General features: G+C 50.1%; 1 protein-coding gene across 1 annotated transcript; it reads left to right on the top strand.

Annotated features, from left to right (window-relative positions):
• Positions 1-533: 533 nt before the first annotated feature.
• On the top strand, positions 534-21,058 carry ACADVL (acyl-CoA dehydrogenase very long chain). The gene is made up of 20 exons (XM_083380333.1): positions 534-692; positions 822-906; positions 3,242-3,316; positions 5,454-5,526; positions 6,368-6,432; positions 6,539-6,673; positions 6,822-6,966; positions 8,204-8,333; positions 9,044-9,166; positions 9,999-10,197; positions 10,694-10,798; positions 11,382-11,468; positions 12,606-12,668; positions 13,825-13,926; positions 14,134-14,231; positions 15,910-15,982; positions 17,020-17,092; positions 17,519-17,591; positions 19,166-19,241; positions 20,355-21,058. Exons 1-20 carry the CDS (start codon positions 637-639, stop codon positions 20,490-20,492), a joined length of 1,974 nt encoding a protein of 657 aa, XP_083236459.1. The 5' UTR covers positions 534-636; the 3' UTR covers positions 20,493-21,058.
• The last annotated feature ends 5,509 nt before the right edge of the window (positions 21,059-26,567 follow it).

The raw sequence follows: 26,567 nt of genomic DNA, 5'->3' as shown, positions 1-26,567 counted from the left end.
GGAAAAAAGGGGTCGTTCTCCGGAAATTTATTTATTTATTTATTTGAATTGACTTTCTATACCGCCCTTCTCCCGAAGGAAATGGGGGAGGGCGTTCTGTACATGCTCAGGGGCACCGCTTTCCTCTTTGCAAGCTCTCCCCGCCCCACGCACACACACACACTTGCAAGCCCTAACAGGAAAGGGATTGCTCCCCCAAAAAAAGGGGGTGCCGCTCTTTACATGCTCAGGGGCACCAACTTGCAAGCCCCAAGGGGGGGAAAGGGTTCGTTCTCCGGAAAGAAGGGGGGGGAGGGCGTTCTGTACACGCTCAGAGGCACCGCCTCGCAAGCCCCCCCCCCAACTGGAAAGAAAAGAGGTCGATCTCCGGGAAAAGTGGCGGGGAGGGGGGGGGAGAGGGGAGGGCAACCCGCTGCGCATGAGCAGCCACGTCTGCAGCCCGGGCAAACTCCAACTCCCAGCATGCTCCACCCGTCCTCCTCCTCCTCCTCCTCCTCCTCCCCCCCCTTTGACTTGGGGGGGGGGCGGAGCGAGCAAGCGGAACGAGCGAAGCAGCCGCAGCAGCAGCAGCTCCGCCAGCCTGCCCGAAGGACCCTCCCGGAGCCCCCCTCCCCATTTGCAGCCCCCTCCCCAAGCATGGCAGCCCTCCGCCTGACCCCCCGCCTCTTCCTGGGGCTCGGGGCCCCGCGGGGGTGAGTGGGGGCTGGGGGTGGGGAGGGGGAGCCCAGCCAGGGGTGTGTGGGGGAAGTAGGGGGGGGAAATCTTGAGAAGCCCCCTCCCACTCCCTTGCAACGCACTGCAACCCCTTCCCCACTTTGCAGGCCCGGCTGTCCCGCGGGGGCGCCCCACGCCCGCCCACTCGCGGGGAGACTCTTCGCCGCCCACGCCGCCGCCGCCGCCGCCCAGGTAAGTCGGGGAAGGGGCGCGGGGTGGCCTGGAAAAGGGGGGGCTTCGAAGGGCCCCCGCCGCCCCCCCCCCGCGCGGGTCAGCCGCGGGCTCAGTGAGGACTAGAAGCTTGACGCCTGCGGGAGCCTCGCGGGCGCTGGGATTCCTTGCACCCGCCGCTTTTCTCCCCCCCCCCCCCAACACACACACACACTCCTCCCCGCTTTAAATGCTGGGTCTGGGGTCCTCCTGGTAAAGCTCCCCCCCCCCCGCCGCCCATGGTGGATCTCCGCTGCGCCGATCCCCGCGGCCGACCCAGTTGGGAGTCCGGGGCGGCCGGGCGCCGTCTGAAGGGCAGGCGCGTCACCCGGGCATAGCTAGGATGCTTCATCTGGGGGAAAGGTCGGCGCTGGGCGGCTCCCGAGGGCCATCGTCTGCGTGCCTGGGGGAGGAGGGGGAAGATTGCGCCCCCCCCTCCGTGCCTTCCCAAGGAGGGGCCAGCCCACCCCCCACCCCCGCCGGGATGCCAGGAACCGTGTGAACCCGGAACAGCCCCCCCCCCACCTCCCCCACCAGGGTCCCTTGGCTGAGTTGGGCAGGAATTGAAAAGAGGAAAGAAAGTTTGGCTCCAGTCACCTGTCTGCCCCTTCCTTCCTTCCTTCCTCCTTTCCTCTTTCTCTTTCCTCCCTCTCTCCTTCCTTCCTTCCTTCTTAGTCCTCCCTCCCTTCTTTCCTTCCTTCCTTCCCTCTTCTGCCTTCCTTTTCCTTCTTTCCTTCTTTCCTCCTTCCTCTTTCTTTCCTCCCTCTCTCCTTCCTTCCTTCCTTCTTCTGCCTTCCTTTCCTTTTTCCCTCTCTTCTTTCTTTCTTTCCTCCATCCTCTTTTTTCCCCTCCCTCTCTCCTTCCTTCCTTTTTAGTCTTCCTTCCCTCCTCTCTCCTCCCTCCATCCTTCCTTTCCCCTCCCTCCCTTCCTGCCTTTCTCTCCTTTCTCCCTTCCTTTTCCTTCTTTCCTCCTTCCTCTTTTTCCCCTCCCTCTCTCCTTCCTTCCTTCCTTCCTTCCTTCCTTCCTTCCTTCCTTCCTTCCTTCCTTTTTAGTCTTCCCTCCCTCCTTCCCTTCCCCAATGCTGGGCACCTCCTAGATCAGGACCTCTGACCGCCAGGCGGGGGAGGCTGGCAGGTTGCAAGCTTCTTTATTTCTTCATCCGTTCACGAGGTCCCTGCGCCACCCAGCCACCCCCAGCGACTCAGGGCTGTTCACAAACAGCCTAACGCAACCACAACAAACACCCGACTAAACGCCCAGAGATAAAAGCTGAGTTTAAAACAAGGGGAAACTTAAAAGCGGCTGCTAAAACTTCAGAATTCGGAAGGCTAAAAAAGGGTGAAGGAGACAGCAAAGGATCCACTTAACAACGGTGTGTGTGTGTGTGTGTGTGTCTGCGCTTAACAGCCACCACCATAAAAAAGGTCCTAAAATCGAGGCATTTTAGGACGGGGAAGACACGTGACCCGTGATGGACGGGCTCCATTAATGTCGTAAGTGGAGGACCCCTCTCAGGGTGAAATAATTGAAATAAGCAGACGGTTTGCAGCCTATTTATGGGGCCCTGGAATCCGTCCACCTGAGTCTGGCTGTTCCGGATTAATTGCCTGAGGGTTTAAAAGCTGATCGTGCTACACCACATGCTGTGGCCAGCCAGCTTCAGCACCTCTCCCGGCTGTGACCTGTCTCCATCCCAACCTTGTTCACTTAAAAAAAAAAAAAAACTACATTCCACTTCCCTGCAGCATTTAAAATCCACTTCCTGCAGCGTTGCATCCAAAAACCACTTTTCTGCAGTGTTGCATTTAAATTCCACTTTCCCACAGCGTTGCATCCAAAAACCACTTTTCTGCAGTGTTGCATTTAAATTCCACTTTCCCACAGCGTTGCATCCAAAAACCACTTTTCTGCAGCGTTGCATTTAAATTCCACTTTCCCACAGCGTTGCATCCAAATTCCACTTTCCCGCAGCGTTGCATCCAAATTCCACTTTCCTGCAGCGTTGCATCCAAATTCCACTTTCCTGTAGCGTTGCATTTAAATTCCACTTTCCTGCACCATTGCATCCAAATTCCACTTTTCTGCAGCATTGCATTTAAATCCCACTTTCCTGCAGCGTTGCATCCAAATTTCACTTTTATGCAACGTATTTGTAACCAATTCTACGCGTAGGCAACGTTGCGTCCAAATTCCGCTTTTATTAAATAGGGCACCCAATTTCCATTTTTGTGCATTGTTGCGCGCAAAGCCCTGTGGTCAAGGTAGGCAGCACCCGATAAATTTCAAGGGATGTCATGCTGTCTCCCTCTTTTGCAGACCGCCCCGGACAAGCACACATTAAAGTCAGAGTCAGCGTCTCAAGAAGAATTGGGAAAAAAGCCTCTACCTACGGTATGTGGTCTTTGGTCCCCCTCCTCTGGATTTCTGGGGCCTCGGGGGCAATATTGGGGGAGCCATTTTGATGCAAACGAACACGAAAGGCAGAGACACAGAGAGAGAGAGTGGGGAGTAAGTTTCCTTCTAGGTTTTTGAGCTGCTTTTTTCCTATTGGCTGCCTGTCTGTGATGTCATAGAACAGGGCTCTTCAAACCTGGCCCTTGGATGACTTGTGGACTTCAACTCCCAGAATTCCTCAGCCAGCGTGCCTGGCTGAGGAATTCTGGGAGTTGAAGTCCACAAGTCATCCAAGGGCCAGGTTTGAAGAGCCCTATTATAGAAGGTCCAGAAACGTGTGCAGGGCTTGTGGAGGCAAATTGAGGAGGGGGGAAGGGACTGCGGGGAGGGGTTCCTATGTTTCTCAACCTGGACAGCTTTAAGATGGGTGGACTTCAACTCCCAGAATTCCCTAGCCTGCATATCAGTTTTCCATTTGATTCATGCCTTCTAACCTAACCCGCTTTTTAACCTGTTTGTTGATTTAATTTGTCATGTGTTATTTCCCCCCCCCACTTTCCTAAAGTTAAGACATAGTATGTCTGTTGCATCCCCTTTGTCTATTAAGAAAGTTACCCAATCAAAACATGCAATAACTGGAATGGAATGGAAATAGAATGGAATGGAATAGAATAGAATAAGAAAGAATAGAATAATAATAGAATAGAATAGAATAGAATAGAATAGAATAGAATAGAATAGAATAGAATAATAGAATAGAATAGAATAGAATAGAATAGAATAGAATAGAATAGAATAGAATAGAACAGAATAGAATAATAGAATAATATTAGAATAGAATAGAAAATATGGAATGGAATAGAATAGAATAAGAAAAAAAATAGAATAGAATAGAATAATAATGTAGAAATAGAATAGAATAAGAAAGTAGAATAGAATAGAAAATATTGAATGGAATGGAAGAGAAGAGAAGTAGCAGAGTTGGAAGGGACCTTGGAGGTCATCTAGTCCAACCCCCTGCTCAGGCAGGAAACCCTAGACCGTTTCAGGCAAATGGCTGTCCAGTCTCTTCTTTAAAACTTCCAGTGTTGGAGCTTTCACAACTTCTGGAGGCGGGGAGTTCCAATGATGAATTGTTCTCACTGTCAGGAAGTTTCTCCTTAGTTCCAGCTGGCTTCTCCGCTTGATTAATGGACAAACCAAAAGTGGCTCCTGCCCTAAATGGGCAAACACCCAGTCTTAATCTTATTATTATTAATTTAATACCTCCTCCCTTTTGGGTGTCACCTGTCTATGAGGTCAAGTCAATAGTCACCTGGAAACTCATTTTCTGGTTTGGCCAACATCCAATAAGCTGTTGCCGTTTTGCTTGGCTAAAAATACAGGCAGTCCTCGTCTTACAACCGTTCGTTTAGCGACCGTTCAAAGTTAACACTGGAAAAAGGGACTTAACGACTCTTTTTTAATACTTAAGATGCTTGGAGCATCCCCCTGGTCATGTGTTCAAAATTCGGACGCTTGGCAACTGACTCATATTTATGACGGTTGCAGCGTCCCCGGGGTTGGGTGGGTGTGTCACGTGATCCCCTTTTGCGACCTTCCAACAAGCCAGGTCAATGCGGGAAGCCGGATCCACTTAACGACTGAGTTGCTAATTTAATGCCTGCAGTGATCCACTTAACAACGGTAGCCGGAAAAGCCGCAATAGTGGATCAAAATTCACTTAACGGCCGTCACACTTAGCAACTGAAATTTTGTTCTCGATCGTTGTAATTCGAGGACCGCCTGTCTAGCTGTATTTAAAAAATAAACTTACTCAAGGCTGGGGATAACATACGCCGGCGGGGGGTAGGGTGGCAGCCTAAGCCAGATTGGGGCACTTTGCAAAATGGGGTGGGGGCTGCAGAGAGATTGGGGGCTGTTGGGGGGGGGTTAATGTGTGCCGGAGAGGGAGGGGCCGGCATCACCATCTTGAGATTTTTTTTACAATCTGAGGAATAAAAACTGCATCGTTAGCAAAAAGACGGTGCCTTTTCCGGGCCTGAAAACAGGGACTTGTCAGAACTTGCACCCAGGACCCTGGAGCAGTGGCCCTTTAATCTTTTTTTTTTTTTTTCCTCTCTCCAACTTGCAGGAAACCAAGTCCTTTGCGGTGGGCATTTTCAAGGGCCAGATCATCACGGATCAAGTCTTCCCTTATCCTTCGGGTAAAAAAAGTGTGGAGGGGTTTCGGCTGGATGGGAGGGAGGGCCAGGTGTGTTTGTGGGTCTGTGAGTGTGTGTGTTTGCGTGCACAGGATTGCCTGGTCCAGCACGTGGACGGACAGTTTGAAAAGTTCAGGTGGTCCTCGACTTAACGAAATATCCGTCGCTAAGTGACCTTCGCCCCCTTTTAGAGTTCTGCTCCCTTGCCGCAGTTGTTATAAGTGAATCGCCGCAGTTGTTAAATGAGGAACACGGTCTTTAAGCGAATCCGGCTTCTCCCCCCCCCCCCCGCCTTGACTTTGTTGGTCAGAAGGTCGCAAAAGGGCATCAGGTGACACACACACACACACCCCGTGGACGCTGCGACCATAATGGGATTTTTAATTAATGAATTTTAATCTTAAATTTGTATTAATTTTATGGGCATTGTTTAATTATGTTTTAATCTTAATTTTTGTATCTAGTTTTTTATGTATTGCCCTGTTCACCGCCCTGAGTCCCTAGGGAGAAGGGCGGTATATAAATTAAATTAATAAATAAATAATAATAAATAAATAAATAATAAATACAAGTCAGTTGCCGAGTGGCTGAATTTTGATCCGGCGCCGTCGTAACTTTGAGCGGCCGCTAAAGGCAGTTGAGGACTGCCGGCAATGTCGAAAAGGTCGCTGAAGGAAGGCTTACAACTCGAGAACCTGCCACGAGTCACCTTTTAATTTTTTTTTTAATGTACGCTTTGGTCGGTCACTAAACTAAATGAACCGTTGCAAGTCGAGGACTCTCCCGCCCCGAATAGTAACACACACACACACACACACACACCCTTCCTCTGGTTCCGTTGCAGTTCTGAACGAGGAACAAGCACAGACACTGCAGGAGCTGGTGGGCCCCGTCGCCCGCTTCTTCGAGGTAGGGTGGGGGGGCTGTGGGGTTGGGGGGCAGGTGGGGGGTGGTCTCGGCCCCTCCCTTCCGGCAACGCCAGATGTTGCTCTCCCCCCCCCCGCCCTTTTTGCAGGAAGTGAACAACCCATCGCGGAACGACGAGCTGGAGCAGGTGCAGGAGAAGACCATGAAGGGGTTGAAGGAGTTGGGGGCCTTCGGCCTGCAGATCCCCACGGCGTTGGGGGGTCTGGGGCTCACCAACACCCAGGTCGGTCCCGTGCCCCCCCTTCTCCTTTCCTCCCCTGCAGGTGGGGGGTAGGTGGTTTTTTTTTTCCCCCAGATTTGCAGCCTCCCAAAGGGGGCTGAACTCTGCACGTGCGTAGAGGGCGTCCCATCCTGGCCTCTCTGCCCCGCAGTACGCCCGCTTGGTGGAAATCGTGGGGATGCACGACCTGGGCGTGGGCATCACTCTGGGCGCCCACCAGTCCATCGGCTTCAAGGGGCTCCTGCTCTACGGATCCCCGGAGCAGAAGAAGAAATACCTGCCCAAGCTGGCGTCAGGTAGGGCTGGGCACCGGGGGGGGGGGGCCTGGCACGGCCAGGATGGGGTGGGGGGGTGAGAGGATTCCCCCCCCCCGAACCCAGAACGGGAGCCCACCCACCCACCCACCCCTGAGAAGTTGGACTTTTGCTTCTTCTGGCTGCGTGGCTGGTGCCGCCACCCGCTCCTCGTCTCCTCCTCACGAGGAGCGGGAAGTCTGAGGTTGATTTGGGTCGATTTTATTGAGGTCCGGTTTCTTAGAATTGGATTTAGGTCCCGGCTTTGGCTGTGCGGCTCGAGGCGGCCTCTGCAGTTGTCCCACAACAGCCCTGTGAGGTGGCTTGGGCTGAGAGAGAGGGACCGGCCCAAAGCCACCCAGCCGGCTTTTCTAAAGTGGGACTAGAACTCGCCGACTCCTGGTGATTGGCCCAAAGCCACCCAGCCGGCTTTATGGCTATGGCAGGGCTAGAACTCTCTGTCTCTTAGTGATTGACACACCCAGCCAGTTTTTCTAAGGGGGAACTAGAACTCACCATCTCCTGGTGATTGGCCCAAAGTCATCCAGCCAGCTTTTGTAAGGAGGAACTAGAATTCACCATCACCTAGTGATTGGCCCAAAGTCACCCAGGAGGAACTAGAATTCACCATCTCCTAGTGATTGACCCCAAAGTCACTCAGCCAGCTTTTCTAAGATGGAACTAGAACTCACCATCTCCTAGTGATTGACCCCAGTCACCCAGCCAGCTTTTCTAAGATGGAACTAGAGCTCACCATCTCCTAGTGAGTGGCCTACAGTCACCCAGGAGGAACTAGAATTCACCATCTCCTAGTGATTGACCCCAGTCACCCAACCAGCTTTTCTAAGATGGAACTAGAGTTCACCATCTCCTAGTGAGTGGCCTACAGTCACCCAGGAGGAACTAGAATTCATCATCTCCTAGTGATTGACCCCAAAGTCACCCAGCCAGCTTTTCTAAGATGGAACTAGAACTCACCATCTCCTAGTCGTTGGGCTAAAGTCACCCCGGCAGCTTTCTGGCTAGGGCAGAACTAGAACTCACCCTCTCCTGGTGATTGGCCCAAAGTCACCCAGCTGGCTTTCGCGCCTAAGGCGGGACTAGAACTCTCAGTCGCCCGTTTTCTAGCCTAGCACCTTCACCGCAACATTTCCCTTGCCTGTGACTTGGTCTTTGTGGTGTGCTGGGGGGGACGGCGTAGGGGAACACCTTTTGTGCCACTTCTGCCCCCCCTCCCCAGGTGAGACCATCGCCGCCTTCTGCCTGACCGAGAACACCAGCGGCTCCGACGCAGCCTCGATCCGGAGCAGAGCCGAACTCAGCCCTTGCGGCACCTACTACACCCTCAATGGGAGCAAGCTCTGGATCAGGTGAGGCGGATGTGGGGGTGTGTGCAACAGGTGAGGTGCCCCCTCCCCACCATCCAGAGGAAGGGTCCTTGAAATACAAGTGGTCCTCAACTTAGGACAAGGGTAGGCAACCTTGGCTCTTTTGTGACTCGTGGACTTCAACTCCCAGAATTCATGAGCCAGCCATTCTGCCTCAGGAATTCTGGGAGTTGAAGTCCACGAGTCATAAAAGAGCCAAGGTTGCCTACCCCTGACTTAGGAGAATTCATTTAGTGACTGAAGTTACAACAGTGGTTGTCAAGCAAACCCAGTGGTCGTTAAGCAAACCCAGTGGTCACTAAGCGAATTTAGTGGTCATTAAACAAATCCAGTGGTCGTTAAGCAAATCCTGTGGTCTTTAAGTGAATCAGGCTTCCCCAGGGACTTTGCCCCTCAGAAGGTCACAAACACGCAGCAACCGTCATAAATAGGCACCGGTTGCCAAGTGCCCACGTTTGGGGACCGATAGGATGTTACAACGGTCATAAGTGTGAGGACAGGACGCAAGCCGAGTTTTCTCAGCGCTGTCGTATCTTCCAGCAGTTGCTAAACGAACGGCCGTAAGTCGACGGTTTGAAAAAGATTAACAAACCGGAAGTGAAATGAGGAAAATCAATAACGACGATTCAATTCCGGGGAGAGGGGCACGTTTCCTAGGGGAGGGTCCTTAAATTGTACCTTTCCTCACCCAGCAACGGCGGCATTGCCGAAATCTTCACCGTCTTTGCCAGAACGCTGCAGAAGGACGAGACGGGGAAGATGAAGGACAAGATCACGGCATTTGTGGTGGAGCGGTCTTTCGCGGGGGTCACCAGGTGAGGTGTTGAGGAGACTCCCCCCCCCCAATATCTGAGCACTGTTGTTCACATCCTTTAGGGCAGGGGTCTTCAAACTCGGCCCTTTGATGACTTGTGGACTTCAGCTCCCAGAATTCCTCAGCCAGGCATGCTAGCTGAGGAATTCTGGGAGTTGAAGTCCACAAATATTAAAAGGGCCATAGTTCCCTCATGCCAGCTGAGGGATTCTGGGAGTTGAAGTCCACAAATCGTCAAAGGGTCGTAGTTCCCTCACGCTGGCTGAGGAATTCTGGGAGTTGAAGTCCACAAGTCATCAAAGGGTCATAGTTCCCTCAGGCTGGCTGAGGAATTCTGGGAGTTGAAGTCCACAAGTCATCAAAGGGCCATAGTTCCCTCACGCCGGTTGAGGAATTCTGGGAGTTGAAGTCCACAAGTCATCAAAGGGTCATAGTTCCCTCAGGCTGGCTGAGGAATTCTGGGAGTTGAAGTCCACAAGTCATCAAAGGGTCATAGTTCCCTCAGGCTGGCTGAGGAATTCTGGGAGTTGAAGTCCACAAGTCATCAAAGGACCATAGTTCCCTCACGCCGGTTGAGGAATTCTGGGAGTTGAAGTCCACAAGTCATCAAAGGGTCATAGTTCCCTCACGCTGGCTGAGGAATTCTGGGAGTTGAAGTCCACAAGTTGTAAAAGGGCCAAGCTTGAAGACCCCTGCTTTAGGGTGCTGAGCAAAGGGGGTGGGAGAGATGACCAGCCCCCCCCCTTGAGCTGGTGGGGTGGGCAGAGTAGTACACTCCCCGTCTCTTTGGGTGTGTTCTGGGGGGGCTCTAATTCCCTCTCGTGCCCCCCCAGCGGCCCCCCCGAGAAGAAGATGGGCATCAAGGGGTCCAACACGGCCGAAGTCCACTTTGACAACGTCCGGGTGCCGGTAGAGAACGTGCTGGGTGCGCCAGGCGCCGGCTTCAAGGTGGCCATGAACATCCTCAACAACGGGCGTTTCGGCATGGCAGCGGCAATGGCGGGCACCATGCGGTCGCTCATCCAAAAAGCGGTGAGCACCTCTGGGCCCCCCAACCCACTTTCTTCCCCCCTCCGCCCTAGTATCCCCTCATACAGGCAGTCCTCGACGTAGGACCACAACTTTGCCCGACTTTTCTGTTGCTAAGCAAGACAGTTGCGGAGGGTCGTTTTGCCCCGTTTTACGACTGTTCTCGCCACCGTCGTTCATGACTGCGGCCGTTAAGTCAGCCGCATGGCTGTTGAGCAAACCCAGCTTCGCCCCCCCCCCCGCCTTGTCGGAAGGCCGTAAAAGGGGATCATGGGACCCTTTGGGGATGCTGCGACCGTCATAAATACGGATCAGCTGCCGAGGGTCCGGATTTGATCCCGTGACGGTGCAAAGGTCGTAAGTGTGGACATTGGCCGTAACTTCCTTTTCTCCGCGCCATCGTAACTTTGAATCATCACTAAAGGAACATCGTAAGTCGAGGACAGACAGTGCCCCTTCTAAATCCTCCTCCTCCTCCTCCTCCCTTTCTGTCCCAAAGGTGGACTTTGCCGCTAACCGGACGCAGTTTGGGGAAAAAATCCACACTTTTGGGGTGATCCAGGAAAAACTCGCCCGCATGGCGTTGCTGCACTACGTGACGGAGGTACGGGAATGCAAAACAGACCTCTCTCTGTGTGTGTGTGTGTGTGTGTGTGTGTCTGTAAATTCAGCACGGTGCCCAAAGTGTCACTTCTCAGATCTGTGGCGTTCCGGTGTCACTGGACATCCTTGAGGACTAGAAACTTAGTTCCCCCAAAAGCGAATCCCTGAGACCGATCCAGAGACCATAATAATAATTGAATAGAATAAGAATAGAACAGAATTAGAAATAATAGAATAGCATAATAATGAAATAGAATAGAAATAGAATAATAAAATACAGAACAAAACAACAGAATAGAATAGAATAGAATAATAAAATAAGAATAGAACAGAATTAGAAATAATAGAATAGAACAATAAAAATAGAAAAATAAAATATAGAGTAGAACAGAATAGAATAGTATAAAGATGGAATGGAATAGAATAGAAGCTGGAAGGGACCTTGGAGGTCTTCTAGTCCAGCCCCCTTTCTCAAGCAGGACTAGACTCTGTACAATAGGATAAAAAGTTTAAAAATGTGTGAAAAGCCCCCCTTTTTTTCTGATTCTCCAAAGACCCCTTGCTGCTCTCTTTTTTTTTTTTAGTCCATGGCCTACATGATCAGCGCCAACATGGACCGGGGGGCTTCGGACTTCCAGATTGAGGCAGCCATCAGCAAAGTCTTCGGCTCGGTGAGTCCTGGCTGGGGCACCAAGGTGCCAAGCCGGTTACTGTCTTCCCAGGAAAGAAGGGAGGGAAGATGGAGGGAAGGAGGCAGGGAGGGAGGAAAACAATAGGATGGAAGTTAAAGAAAGGAAAGAAAGAGAAAAGAAAGAAAGAAAGAAAGAAAGAAAGAAAGAAAGAAAGAAAGAAAGAAAGAAAGAAAGAAAGAGGGAGGGGGAAGGAAGGGAGGGGGAAGCGAGGGAAGGAGGAAGGAGAAAAAGAAAGAAAAAAGAAAGAGAAAGAAAGAAAGAAAAAGAAAGAAAGAAAGGGAGGGAGGGAGGGGGAAGGAAGGGAGAGGGAAGGAGGAAGGAGAAAAAGAAAGAAAGAAAAAGAAAAGAAAGAAAAAGAAAGAAAGAAAGAAAGAAAAAGGGAGGGGGAAGGAAGGGAGAGGGAAGCGAGGGAAGGAGGAAGGAGAAAAAGAAAGAAAAAGAAAAGAAAGAAAAAGAAAGAAAGAAAGAAAGAAAGAAAGAAAGAAAAAAGGAGGGGGAAGGAGGAAGGAGAAAAAGAAAAAGAAAGAAAAAGAAAGAAAGAAAGAAAGAGAAAGAAAGAAAGAAAGAAAGAAAGAAAGAAAGAGGGAGGGGGAAGGAAGGGAGAGGGAAGCGAGGGAAGGAGGAAGGAGAAAAAGAAAGAAAAAGAAAAGAAAGAAAAAGAAAGAAAGAAAGAAAGAAAGAAAAAAAGGAGGGGGAAGGAGGAAGGAGAAAAAGAAAAAGAAAGAAAAAGAAAGAAAGAAAGAAAGAAAGAAAGAAAGAAAGAAAGAAAGAAAGAAAGAGAAAGAAAGAAAGAAAAAGGGAGGGGGAAGGAAGGGAGAGGGAAGCGAGGGAAGGAGGAAGGAGAAAAAGAAAGAAAAAGAAAAGAAAAAGAAAAAGAAGAAAGAAAGAAAGAAAGAAAGAAAGAAAAAGGGAGGGGGAAGGAAGGGAGAGGGAAGCGAGGGAAGGAGGAAGGAGAAAAAGAAAGAAAAAGAAAAGAAAGAAAAAGAAGAAAGAAAGAAAGAAAGAAAGAAAGAAAGAAAGAAAGAAAGAAAGAAAGAAAGATGCAGATGGTTATGTCCAGACAAGAACGCTTAATTCACTATTGCTTTTATCCGTTTATTTCCCCCCCTTCTACAGGAAGCTGCCTGGACCGTTTCAGACGAATGCATCCAGACCATGGGCGGGATGGGGTTCATGAAGGTCAGGGGGGGGGCGTTTGGGGGGGGCCTAATATCCAGGTTTTAATTTCAGATATTTAGGCCGCTGCGGAGAATGACCCCTATCCCAGCTTGTTTCCTCTTGAGTTCTGTTTAGCAACGTTTCCAGAAAGGTGGTAACATTTCCAGCCCTTGAACAGATCAGATCTCTTGTGTTTCGTTTTCAAAAGCCAGACTTTTAATTTTATTTCTCTCTAATAATTTTCTGTTGAACCGGTGAGGAGGCTGATCTCTTCGCTGATAAACATAGGAAGTTTCTTCGTGTCTGTTTTTATTAGCGTTGCTCAGCCGGGATGGCTTTAAGCTGAGTGGGCTTCAAAACAAGCCAGAGCGGAGAGATTGCAGAGAAAGGGATTAGGAGAGAGTAAGCAGGCCACCATGGGCGTACGTATCCAAAGGATATCTATTAGCGACCGGGAATTCTGGGAGTTGAAGTCCACCCGGCTTAAAGTTTGCCAAATTTGAGAAGGAATATAAATCCTTCCATTCCCCACCGGTCAGAGCTGAAGAAGCTTCTTGGATGAGAAGCGAAACGTCTTCAGAGATAAACCAAGTCCAGTTGCCTCCTGAGCGGAGAGATTGCAGAGAAAGGGATTAGGAGAGAGTAAGCAGGCCACGATGGGCTCAGGAATTCTGGGAGTTGAAGTCCACGAGTCATAAAAGAGCCAAGGTTGCCCTGGTATAGGGTCTTCTGCTTGAGCAGGGGGGGTTGGACTAGAAGACCTCCAAGGTCCCTTGCAGCTCTATTCTTATTTATTCTGATTGATTGATGGAGCAGCATTAATGTCAGGGAAAATCATTCTGGCATTGATCACTTTCTCTCTCTCCTTCTCGCTCTCTCTCTCTCTCTTTATTTCTCTTTCTCTTTTTCTTATTTCTCCTCTTTCTCTTTCTTTTTCTCCTCTTTCTTTTTCTCTTCTTCTCTTTCTGTCTCTTTCTATTCCTCTCTATTCCTCTCCTCTTTTTCTCTCTTTATTTCTCTCTTTTTCTATTCTTTCTCCTTCCCTCTTTCTTTTCCTATTTCTCTCTCTCCCCCCCCCTTTCTTTTTCTATTTCTCTCCTTTTTCTTTTTCTCTCTCTCCCTTTCTCTCTCTCTCTGTCTCTCTCTCTCTTTCTCCCATCCGATTCCCCGGCTGCAGGAAAGCGGAGTGGAACAAGTGATGCGAGATTTGCGCGTTTTCCGGATCTTCGAGGGCACCAACGACATTTTACGGCTTTTCATTGCCCTCTACGGATTCCAGGTGGGTGGGTGGCTTTCGGGACGGGGCGAGATTTGGGGCCGGGGGGGGTGGGAACCTGAATTAAGCCGGGAAAGGGGGGGGGGTTCTTACCTGTTGCCAATGCAATGATCCAGAAGGGCTAGCAAGTAAGACGATCCAGGTTTGATCGCGTTGGCTTTCTTGGGAGCCAGGAAAGCTCCGATCCTGTCTGATTTCCCTCTGATCCAGAACGCAGGGAACCAGCTTCGCGGTTTGCAACAAGCCGTCAAGAACCCCTTTGGGAATGCTGGGCTGTTGGTCAGCGAGGCGGGCAAGCGAGTACGCAGGTACGGCATTTCTCTGCGCCCTTCTCCCAGGTGGGCGGCTTCCGCTTCCCAAAGCAGGGGGGGGGAAAACGGGTGGTGGGTGAGACCCGTTGCGACCGCAGAGGGTGCGGGAGGACATATGCCAGGGGTGGCGTCACCGGAGGGGGTGGGGGTGTGATTCACGGCTACAACTAAGCCAGCATGTTCAACAAGCCATTGTGGCTTCTCGAGCACACTAAAAAGGTCACAGAAGGTGGAGTTGTGGAGTTGTGAGCAACCAGGAATATCTCACAGGCACGCGGGGACAAGGTCCTAGAACAGGGGTCTTCAAACTTGGCCCTTTGATGACTGGTGGACTTCAACTCCCAGAATTCCTCAGCCAGGCAGTTCCTGGCTGAGGAATTCTGGGAGTTGAAGTCCACCAGTCATCAAAGGGTCAGAGTTCCCTCACGCCGGCTGAGGAATTCTGGGAGTTGAAGTCCACGAGTCATCAAAGGGTCACAGTTCCCTCACACTGGCTGAGGAATTCTGGGAGTTGAAGTCCACAAGTCATCAAAAGGTCACCGTTCCCTCACGCTGGCTGAGGAATTCTGGGAGTTGAAGTCCATGAGTCATCAAAGGGTCACCGTTCCCTCACGCTGGCTGAGGAATTCTGGGAGTTGAAGTCCACGAGTCATAAAAAGGCCAAGGTTGCCTACCCCTTATGACCTAAAGGTAGGAAATGCCTCCATTCTTGAAGGTGAACTGCTCCTGAAGTTGGAGGCTCTCTATGAAGAAGCAGTCCTCGACCGAACCCAAATGGCGGTTGCTAAACGAGACATAACGTTAAGCGAATTTTGATCCAGTTTACGATCTTCCTTGCCACACTTGTTAAGCGACTGTTAAATTAGTCACACGGTCGTTAAGCGAATCCAGCTTAACCCCTCCCCCCAATTGAGTTTCCTGGTCAGAAGGTCGCAAAAGGGGATTGCGTGACACACACACACACACACACAGCCTGGGGATGCTGCATCCGTTGTAAATACGAGTCGGTTACCAGGCGTCTGAAGCAGTTGTAAGTGTGAAAAGGGGTTTTAAGTCCCTTTTTCCCCCCGAACGGCCACTAAGCGAATCGTCGTTAGTAGAGGACTGCTTGTGGTTTGTCGTTCACGAATCCAGGCTTTTTCCCAGCGAATCTTGTCTCTCTCTTTTTGATTTATTTGTTTGTTTTTCAAGCTCCCGGGAAGACCGGCTCCCGCTTCGGGGCAGTGAGTCCTCTCCGTTCTGTCTACGTCGCCCCACAAAACGTTTCGAGTTGTTTTGTTTTTTTCTTTTTTCTTCCCCCCCACCCCGCGTGCCATCTGTCCGTCATTTTTGCCATCCAATCCCCAGCTCCCATCGAGAGAGAGAGAGACGCAAAGCACCCGCCGTGACTGCTTCGTTTTATGACTGGAGGGAACGTGTGAATGGGTCCCTAAGGGTCATCTGCGGCGGGGGGGGGGGGAGAGCGCTGCACGTTTTAAAAATCCCATTTTGTGACTGTTTGTGCTGTTCTGTGTTTTTAAGGGGGGCTCAAAGAGAGGGGCTGGGATGGGGAGGCTGGGCTCAAAGGGGGGGGCTGGGCTGGGGTCGGGGGGGCTGGGGTCAGGGGGGGCTGTGGAAAGAGTTGTGAGGCTGCTTCTCACCCCCTTCTCTCTCCCCCCCCCACCCCCCTCCCCAGGAGGGCAGGCCTGGGGACAGGGCTAACCCTGAAAGGTGTGGTGCACCCAAGTCTGGAGTCCAGCAGTGAGCAGGTAAGTCTGGCCGGCTCCCCACACCGGTGTGTTTGTGTGTGTGTGTGTGTGTGTGTGTGTGTGTGTGTGTGTGTGTGTGTGTTTGGTAACCCCTGGGAGGAGCAACTGGGGACCAGTGGCCCCGGGAGACGGTTGCCCTCTGACATCCAGCTGTGGCACTTCATCCGTACGAGTGGTCCTCGGCTCACGACCGTGACTGAGCCCGAGATTTCCGTTGCTAAGCGAGGCGGTGGTTAAGTGAGTTCTGCCCCATGGTTTACAACCCTTCTTTTGGCCAAGGCCATTAAGGGAATCGCAGTCGGGCCGAAAATTGGCGTCGCGAAGCCAGACGCCCGCTCAGGCAGCTTTGCCCCGTGTTACGACCTTCCTGGCCGCCGTCGTTAAGTGAATCGCTGCAGTTGTTAAGTTAGTAGCACGGTCGTTAAGTGAATCTGGCTTCCCCCATTGAGTTTGCTGGTCAGAAGGTCGCCAAAGGGGATCACCTGACTCCCCCCTTCCCCGGGACACTGCGACCGTCATAAATACCAGTCAGTTGGCAAATGTCTGAATTTTGATCAGGTGACCACGAGGATGCTGCAACGGTCGTTAAGTGAAAAAGGTCCTCAGTCACTTTTTCCAATGCTGTTGTAACTTCGAACAGTCACTAAATGAAACAGTGTAAGACTTGAACATGAGTTCAAGTGCTGTTTCAGCCGTGAAAACTAGCTGGGTGACTTTGGGTCAATCACCAGACGGCTCTGAGTTCTAATCCCACCTTAGGCATGAAAGCCTAGCTGGGTGACTTTGGGCCAGTCCTTCTCTCTTAATCCAACCCACCTCACAGGGTTGTTTTGGGGAAAATAAGAGGGAAAAGGTGTGTTGGATATGTTCGCCATCTGGAAATAATAATTGTTATTGTTATTATTTTCTATTCTGTATCTATTCTATTCCATTCCATTCCATTCCATATTTTCCATTCTATTCCATTCCATTCTATTCTATATTTTATTCTGCATTCACCTACCCCCTTTCACACACACACCCCGCCCCCTTTCCAGGCTGTCCAAGCCATTGACCTCTTCGCTGGCGTCATTGAGAACCAGCTCCTCAAACATGGAAAGAAAGTTGTCGGTGAGTTTGGGGTCCTCAGGTGGGTGGGACCCCCATGGATTCCTTGCTGGAGGGTGGGGGTGTGGGGGGCTGGAGGGACAAAACTCTCCTCGTCCCAATCCAGCTCTCTTCTGCTTCTGATCCTGACTCTTTCTTTCTTTCTTTCTTTCTTTCTTTCTTTCTTTCTTTCTTTCTTTCTTTCTTTCTTTCTTCCTTCCTTAATTCCTCTTTCTTTCTTTCTTTCTTTCTTTCTTTCTTTCTTTCTTTCTTTCTTTCTTTCTTTCTTTCTTTCTTCCTTCCTTCCTTCCTTACTCTTTCTTTCTTTCTTTCTTTCTTTCTTTCTTTCTTTCTTTCTTTCTTTCTTCCTTCCTTCCTTCCTTCCTTCCTTCCTTCCTTCCTTCCTTCCTTCCTTCCTTCCTTCCTTCCTTTCTCTCTCCCAACTTCCAGAAGAGCAATTCATGCTGAAGCAAATTGCTGACAACGCAATTGATGTCTATGCCATGGTGGTGGTTCTGTCCAGGTGAGCCTTCGCTGCCCACCCCCACCCCCAGGACTGCGCCCCCCCTCCCCTCCCCAGACCTCCTGCCCAAAGCAAATGTCCTTTTTATTATTATTATTGCTGGCCGGAATAGCCCACAGCCCAGAAGACAGGCTCAAGGTACCGAAGGATCTCTACAGACTTGAACCCAGGCCCCTGTCTGAATGAAATGAAATTTAGTGTAGAGAAAAGCAGGTTTCTACATTTAGGCAAGGAAAGCCAAACGCACAGGGATGGTGTCGTGGTTCCGACAGATGAAAAGTCTTTGAAAGAACTTCGAGGCTTCGTTTACCTTAAAGGATCTTTTATTCGAGTAGCATAGAATCGGCGCCTACATAATCGAAGCCAAAAACTTAATTCCCCTCCCCTTGGCACCTAGTATCAAAGCACAATTCCCTCCCCCAATTAACAGTCATAAATCACATTCCCGAATTAGCTCAAAGCGCAGGCTTCTCCAGCTCGCCAATTTTTTTATCAGCTGTGGGCTCAGTAACCTTGATTCTCACGCTACGTTTAGTGTTGTTATGTCTAGCTGGACTCTCCAAGCATCATCCAACTCTAAAAGCAAAAGGGAAAAAAGATGGCGACATTTCCATCCGTTGTCAATGCAAAAACATCCCATGTTAGCAGCGTTGGCAGATGGGATAGGTGGTACCTGGCTCAATAGTAGCAACTGTGAGAGGGATCTCGGAGTCCTTAGATAGGAGCCAGCTGTGTTCGGCAACTGCCAAAAAAGCCAGCACAGTGCTAGCCTGCATTAACAGAGGGACAGAATCCAGATCACGTGAAGTATTAATACCACTTTGCAAGGCCTGGGTAAGGCCACACCTGGAATCCTGCATCCAGTTTTGGTCACCACGATGTAAAAAAGATGTTGAGACTCTAGAAAGAGTGCAGAGAAGAGCGACAAAGAGGATCAGGGGACGGGAGGCTAAAACATACGAGGAACGGTTGCTGGAATTGGGTATGTCCAGTTTAATGAAGAGAAGGGTGAGGGGTGATAGGATAGCAGTGTTCCAGTATCTCAGGGGCTACCCCAAAGAAGAGGGAGTCAAGCTCTTCTCCAAAGCCCCTGAAGGCAGGACAAGAAGCAACGGATTGAAACTGATCAAGAAGAGAAGCAACGTGGAATTAAGGAGAAACTTCCTGACAGTTGGAACAATTAACCAGGGGAACAACCTGCCTCCAGAAGCTGTGAATGCTCCAACACTGGAAGTTTTTAAGAAGAGACTGGAGAGCCATTTGTCTGAAATGCCTGAGCAGGGGGTTGGGCTAGATGACCTCCAAGGTCCCTTCCAACTCTGATATTCAGAGGGGAACCTCAACATTTCAGCCGGAAAGGTCCAATTGGGGATCTAGGAAGTCAGATCTGCATTGCAGATGCGGTGGGCGGTTTCAAGGAATCCCGAGACCCACATGAGTGAGGTTTCCTAGTCCAGGCAAAGTATCTCGGTTCCTCCCTGCCGAATGTCCCACCTTGCAACACAGGCGTGAGTCTTAACCTTCCAAAGATTTGATTTCATTTTGCTCTCCTCCTTCTTCGTCTGGGTCAACAGAGCGTCGCGGGCGCTGGAACAAAGCCAGGCCACAGCGCAACACGAGAAGGTGCTTTGCGAAACCTGGTGCACGGAGGTAGGCCATGTGTGTGTGTGTGTGTGTGTGTGTGTGTGTGAGTGTGTGTGTCAAAGTAAATAAAAAAGGAAAAGGAAGGAATGGAGGGAGGGAGTAAGATAGGAAGGAGGAAGGGAGGAGAGAGGGAAGGAGGAAGTAAAGACGAAAGGAGGAAAGGAAAATGAAGGGAGGGAAGGAGGGAGGGAGGAGAGAAAAGGAAGGAGAAAGAAAAGGGAAAGGAAAGAAGGGAGGGAGGAAAAGGAAGGAGAATTAAAGACAAAGGCATAGATAAAGAGAGAGAGATAAAGGAAGAAAGTAGAGATAAAAGAAGAAAGAAAAAAGAGAAGGAGACAAGAGAAAGGTTTTTTATTATTGAGAAAAGCAGGGATGGTTTTCAGGGGGAAAACCCCCCTCCCCAAAGAAACCGTGGGAAGCGCCTCGGATCTCCTTTCCGAAGAAGGCCACGTGGTCCACCGAGGAGGCGATCCCGGTTCCTGGGAGCCTAAAATCCTCTCTTTATTACCGAGGGCTGAATTTGATCCTCTCCTTAAGCGGCCGGCCGCAGAGGCAGCCCAGGTAATCGGGTTAGCCCGGCCGCCGGAGAGGAGATCCTTTTCATTAGCAGCCTTCTCAAATAGCTAATGGAAAAGCAATCTATAAAATAATTGGCATTCAATAAAACTTCCTTCCCTCTGGAGCCCAATAAATTGCGAGCGAAAGGCTAACGGCCGTCCCCACCTACGCCTGGGAGGTTGTGTGCAAGTTCGCAGAGCAAGGAGTCTCTGCCAACTCGGCAACTTGGAAGAAGCGTGGACTTCAACTCCCAGAATCCCCCAGTCAGCCACGCTTGGTGGTGTTGTTTTCCCCCCCCCACCCCTCCTATTTCCCCCTAGAGCGGAGAGATTGCAGAGGAAGGGATTGCAAGAGAGTAAGCAGACGTAATAAAAGTCCCTAAGTCTTAAGCTTGCCCAATTTGGACATGACCCACGGCAGTTGTCTGTTCTTAAGACTTTGGAAACCTTCTCGTTCTCTAACCCCGATTGTCACTCTGTGTGTGTGTGTGTGTGTGTGTGTGTTTTGACCTGGGGGGTAGGGGGGTGGCCCTTCTCATCGGTCCTTTCTCTCTTTCCTCAGGCCCACAAGCGAATCACCCAAAGCCTGACCTCTCTCTCGTCCAGCACCACCCAACAAATCTTCAAGAACTTTCGGGTCATCTCCAAAGCAATGGTGGAGAAGGGAGGGGTGGTCGCACCATACACCCTGGGTTTCTGAGACCCCCCTCCCTCTGAGACACCCCCCCTCCTTGTCTCTCAGCTGCATTCCTCCCTGGTTGCAACCGAGGGGGGGGACTGCATCTTTTTGGGGTGGGGCGTTCAAGCCTCATCCTCTCCCCGCTGGAAGTTCAGATGTCATTTTTGGAAACTGCAGTCCCAACGCCTGCGGGCAGTCCTCGACTTACGACCTCCCAGTTTTACAACCTTTTTTTTTTTTTTTTTGGCGTGGTCTGCAAGTGAACTCCTTGCAGCGAAACATGCAAATGGCGATCCGCCGGCTGCGACCGTCGTAAATGTGAGATCGTTACCGAGCGCCCGAATTTTGATCACGTGACTGCGAGGCTACAGTCACGATTTTGAGAGCTGGTAGTATACTCTTTTTTTTTCTTTCAGTGATGTTGTAACTTTGGTCACTAAAGGAGTGGTCGTAAGTCGGGGGTTTGCCTAGACCCGGATATTCAGCCGTTTTCCCCCACCCACCCACCCCCACCCCTTTGCTTCGCTTGTTCCTGTAGCTTTACCAACCCCTTTCTGGGAATTTGCTATTAAATGATTTTATCCAATCATCTGGAGCGTTATTGATTGACGTGCGTGGGAGGGAGGGTTGACGTGCCCCACCGGGGATTTTCACATTATTTCCACCCCGTCCGGCAGGGTTGGAGAGGTTAAAATGCTGCACCTGGTGAAGGCAGCTGTCTCAAGTTGCAAAATCTTTAAAAATTGGGAAGAAAATGAAAACCGGGGCTTCTCAGCCCGTTTGCAGGAGAAGAAAAACACGTGGAGCTCTCTGGACAGTTGCGGTGACGTTATTAATTTGGATCGGTCGTACAATCTGCCAGATGCTGAGACCGGATGTGGTGTGTTCTTTTGATTGAGATAAATATGAATAAAAGAAGATGTGTCTTAATTCAAAATAACAAATGTACTTCACAGTCCTCAATTTACAACCAGAATCGAGCCCAAAGTTTATGTCGCTAAGTGAGACATTGGTTAAGGGAGTGTTGACCCGTTATATGACTTTTCAGGCCACCGTCGTTAAGTGAATCACTGGTTGTTAAATTAGTAATGCGGTTGTTAAGGGAATCTGGCTTGTCAGAAGGCAAGCAAACACTACGACCGTCGTAATACGTGTCACTTGCCAAGCGTCTGAATTTTGACCCCCGTGATCCTGGCGATGGCTGCAACGGTCGTTAAGCGTGAAAAACGGTCCTAAAGTCACTTGTCACTTCAAACAGTCACTAAACGGATAATTGTAAGTGGAGGACTATCTGTAATATTCCCAGGTATCGGTATAAAAATTAATTCGGTTTGTAACCTTATCAAATCTAGACCGCACCGGAACATCGTTTCGACGCACGAATTACACAAAGCGAAAAATCTTTATTCAAAAAAAATAATCAATTTACAGATGGATTGTAAAATAAGGGAGAAAGCGAGATCTCCGGAACAAAACTTAACATTTTGATCGGCTTCCTGAATCTTGGGGTTTGTTGTTTTTTTTGTTAGTTTGCTCCTGATGATTGACAGCCGTCCCAATTTTAGCCTCCTCTAAAGAGAACTTTATGAAAAGCGTTTTGGAAAAAAAGCTTCCGAAACTTTGCTGAAACTTTATTCCGGCCCGTGGAATGCAGGGGTGGTTGGGAAGAGCTTCTGTTCCTACTACAAGCCCCATAATGCTTTTGGGGGGCGGGGCGTGCCCTACAAATCTTTTAATCTGGCAGCTGTTTCGAGGTGGTGGTGAGGGGGAGATTAAGAGATTAACATGCTGGCTGTATAGTACTAACCGCCTTTGCAAGATGCCCGTCAAAAGACAAGGTACGTTGATTTGAGGTTGCCGCCTGGAGTAGACGGATTTTATCTCTGATTTGGGGGCGTCACTTGGGCATGGGGGGAGATGGTTCCCTTCTGGAGCTGAACCCACCCCCACCCCCCCAAAAAAAACTGGAGAGCACTTGGGGCATTAAGGACACCCCCCACTTTGGGACAAAGCTGCGGGAGGGGTCTAGGACTTGGCTGCGCCCTCCCAAAGATGGTTTATACTGGTCTTTTCCCCTGCAAGGAGAAGCAGGGGGCTCCCCAATTAAGGGTGGGGGTCTCCTGGTGCCCTCTCTGGGCATGGCTGCCTTTTGTTATCGTCCGGCATTAGCCAGCAGTTGTGAATGGTGGAGGGTGGCAGCCACGCTGGCGGGGGGCAGGGGGAGCCCCCCCAGTTCGGCCATCCAGGGCAGAAGAGTCCTGCCAGGTGGGCAGAGAAGGGGAAACACCCCATCTTGGGGGGCGTCCCCAAGTTGGCAGTCAGCTGTTGAGGTGGCAGAGATGGCACAAACCTCGGCTGCCAGCCACAGGCTCTCCAGGGTGGGGGTGGGCTAACTGAATTGGAGGAGATTCTCTCTTGAGGGGGGTCTGGGGAGGAGGGAAGGGGGTCTGGGTGGGGTGCAGAGGTCGGGGGTGGGCAAAATTTGGGGAGAAACCCCCCCTGTCCCCAAGGAGAGAGAAAAGTAAACCATGGCTTCCACACAGAAATTTTCTCCAGGCTGGCATTTCTTGAGCAAGGCAACTTTCAGATGGGTGGACTTCAACTCCCAGAATTCCCCAGCCAGCGGTGCCTGGTGTGTTTTTTTTTCCCTCCTATCCCTTCAAGCGGAGAGATTGGAGAGGAAGGGATTATGAGAGAGGGGCCGCAAAGAGTTCGCTTTTTCCAAAAAGAATTTTTACAGGGTGATAAACATTCTGCCGCTTAAGCCTTTAGAACCTATTACAGGCAGTCCTCGGCTTAACGACCACAACTGAGCCCAAAATTTCTGCTGTTAAGCGAGACGGTCGTTAAGTGAGTTTTGCCCCATTTTCCAACCTTTCTTGCCCTCGTTGTTAAGCGAATCACCGCAGTTGATAAGTTAGTAACATGGTTGTGAAGGGGATCGGGCTTCTCCCACTGGCTTTGCTTGTCAGAAGGTCGCCAAAGGGGATCACGTGACCCCAGGACACTGTGACCGTCATAAATATGAGTCAGTGGCCAAGTGGGGAGGCTGGTCTCTTGACTGATAACAAGGAAGTTTGTTGATGTCTGTTTATTATATCAATGTTTCTCAACCTTGGCAGGATTCAAATGGGTGGACATCAACTCCCAGAATCCCCCAGGCAGGCAGGCCTGGATTATGTTTTTTTCTCCTATCCCTTAAAAGTGGAGAGATTGGAAAGGAAGGGATTATAAGAGAGTAAGCGGGGGCCACAATGACCACACATACCAAAAGGAATACAAAAGGAATTCTGGGAGTTGAAGTCCACCCATCTTAAAAGTTGTCACAAGTTGAGAAACACCGATTTTAAGATATGCGACTGATTTTTAACAAAACCTTTGGGATCTCTCTCTCTCTCAAGATACCCCGGCAAAGTGAATTGTGAGCTGCGTTTGTGTGGTGTGTGTTCAACAGGCCGGCAACACGCCAACATTGCTGGGATTCTGCAAGCCTGCGCAAAGCAGGGGGAGACATGCTTGCTAGCACAATCAAACCATGGTTTATTGAATTAGCCAACATTCAGGGTCCACACCACAGACCCAACGAAAGCCCTTCCCCTCCAACCTTTTAATTAACTTTTAATGCTTAATCTTCAACTCATTCTAACCAAATGGTAAATTTTATGTACTGCTTTTATGTTTTCCTCTTATTTTATTTTTTTACTTGCACCCTACCCAGGCTTCCTCTGTGTGAGGCGGATTACTAAATAAATAAAATAATAAAATAAAACTAAAGAAGGTGGATTCACACGACATCCTAAACTAGAAGGTGCTTGGCTGGTTCCTTGCTCTGGAAATAATCCGAAAGGGGAAAGGAAAGGGCACCAAGAGGCGATGCAGTGCCTCGGAAAGCCAAACCCGGTGGTCCTTTTCCACCCTCAGAGCTTAAATTGGACGTTGAAAATTTGCTCCGCCCAAACAGCTAAACGTAATTCCTCCTGTCTAAATTATTATCTTTATAGGTCTATTAAAATGTATTTTTAAAAAAGTTTCTGTCGAAAATAACTCCAAGCTCCCTTTTCAACTAATAAACAAACTCGGAAAGAAGCGGATCGAGGCTGGATCAGGATGAGGAACTGTCCAGTCCAGGCTTTCTGGGGCAGCCAGGAGCCAAATGTGTCCGAGGCACCTGTTGTGTGTGTGTGTGTGTTGTGTGTGTGTGTGTGTGTCAAAAAATATAGGTGCAATGGCCACCGTGTTGACTTTTTTTTCCGGAGCGCGAATGACGGTCAATCCGAAAGGAAAATGAAGGTAGTAACTTTTTTGACCCCGGCACCGAATGGCTTGGCGAAGACCCCTCGCTTCCCAGCAGGCCCCAGTTTTCCCACTGAAGGCAACTGGAAAAATTTGCAAATGGTCACGTGACTTCCGCCCTCCCCCCCCAGGACGCTGCCACCCTCATAAATACTTGCCCCGTTGCTCAGCCCCCCCCAGCCCGAATTGCAATAGGGTGGCCACTGTCGTAAGCCTGAGGACCAATGGTAAGTCTGCCTGATTCTGCAATGGGCAGAATAAGCCGTCATTCCTGACTGCTTTCCTTTCTCCTTTTCCCTTTGAACCCAGAGGCGGCCACCGTCCTCCAGCTCATGAAGCAACCCGCATCGTTGAACCCGGGTTCCCAGACCAGGAGGGACAGACTCCTGGGGATCTTCCAGAGCGAACTCTTCCAGGCCCTTTTGGGTAGGTACGGCGCTGGCTGGAACCAAACCAAAGCTACGTGGGGGGGGGGGGGGAGGGGGGAGGAGACAAGAAAGAGAGAGAGAGAAAAAAATGAAAGCTTAGGATCACCTGTTGGCCTCCCATCCAGTAGGAGCCGGGCTCAACCTTTGTCTTCAGAACTGTTATTCTGAAGGGCCAAGGAAGGCGGCTTCCTGCAGGGTGATATTTTTGGAGGGGTGGGGTGGGAGGGAAAAAAAAGATCGCTTGGGATATTTTCTCTAATGTCGTCTTTCGCACTCGGCACCGGACCTTCCTAAGGGGTCTCCCGTTCCAGCTTTTCTTTCTAAGAATTAGCCCCGGTTAGTGAGCTGCTGCCACCTGCTGGCATGTCAGGGAAATGCATGGGTCCCCTTCTCCAAGAGACCCGCCTTTCCCTTGGTCCGAGGATTCTAGGGGCGGAGGGGGACCTGGGAGGTCTTCTAGTCCAACCCCACTTGTCCCAAATCCTGGCTTGTCCAAACAAGCGTGGGTTACTGCCTTGTTCACCTGAGCCGATCGAGATTGGGGGGGGGGGGGAAATAAACCCGTGGAGGTGGTCCGCAATTTGCAACGGTTCGTTTACTGACTGTTTGAAGTTACAACAGCGCTGAAAGGACCCTTTTTCACACTTAACGACTGTCGTGGCATCCCCACGCTCAAAATTCGGCCGCTTGGCAACTGATCCCTCTTTATGAGGGTGCGGAGTGTCACGTGATCCCCTTTTGCGACCTTCTGACAAGCAAAGTCAGTGAGGGAGCCGGATTCACTTAATGACTGTGTGTGACTCCCTTAACAACTGCAGTGATTCACTTAATGACTGCAGCAGGAAAGGTCGCAAAAGAGGGGCAAGACATAATAATAATAATAATAATAATAATAATAATAATAATAATAATAATAATAATAATAATAATAATAATAATAATAATAATAATAATAAAGTTGGAAGGGACCTTGGAGGTCATCTAGTCCAACCTTCTGTCTTGCTTAGCCAGGGAAATTGTGGGCTCAGTTATCGTCGTAAGCTGAGGATTGCCTAAATGCACAATCACAGATAAACACACAAACAAACACATACACACTCACGTACGTGAAAGGGTTTGTCACGGGGAGCGTGTTTTTCAAACGCAGGCCAAGTTTTCCTTGGGGCAAGTGGAGCGGGACGGCGGTCCTGGGAATGTGCCTGAGGTCTCTGAGCCTCCCGCCTCGTCCACAAACCAGATTGCAGAACAAGGATTGCTTGGATGTATTTATAGACCCGGCAATCTCTGTTTATTTTGAGTAAGGCGTGCCAAAGTCTGTAATTTTCCAGACTTTCGAAAGATGGCTTATATTTAGCAGAGTTGCCAGAGACGGAAG

Source organism: Vipera ursinii, assembly GCF_947247035.1.
Source record: "Vipera ursinii genome assembly, contig: scaffold_128, whole genome shotgun sequence".
In the NCBI taxonomy this organism is placed as follows: domain Eukaryota; kingdom Metazoa; phylum Chordata; class Lepidosauria; order Squamata; family Viperidae; genus Vipera; species Vipera ursinii.
The sequence above is the reverse complement of the archived record's forward strand: the minus strand, read 5'-3'. Positions and strand labels throughout refer to the sequence as shown.

What these genes read in the sequence shown, in the direction of transcription:
- ACADVL (XM_083380333.1), top strand. Translation starts at nt 637, where the DNA reads ATGGCAGCCCTCCGCCTGACCCCCCGCCTCTTCCTGGGGCTCGGGGCC. An exon ending in CCGTCGCCCGCTTCTTCGAG is followed by an intron (nt 6,433 to 6,538) that starts GTAGGGTGGGGG and finishes CCCTTTTTGCAG; the next exon opens with GAAGTGAACAACCCATCGCG. An exon ending in TGGAGTCCAGCAGTGAGCAG is followed by an intron (nt 15,983 to 17,019) that starts GTAAGTCTGGCC and finishes CCCCCTTTCCAG; the next exon opens with GCTGTCCAAGCCATTGACCT.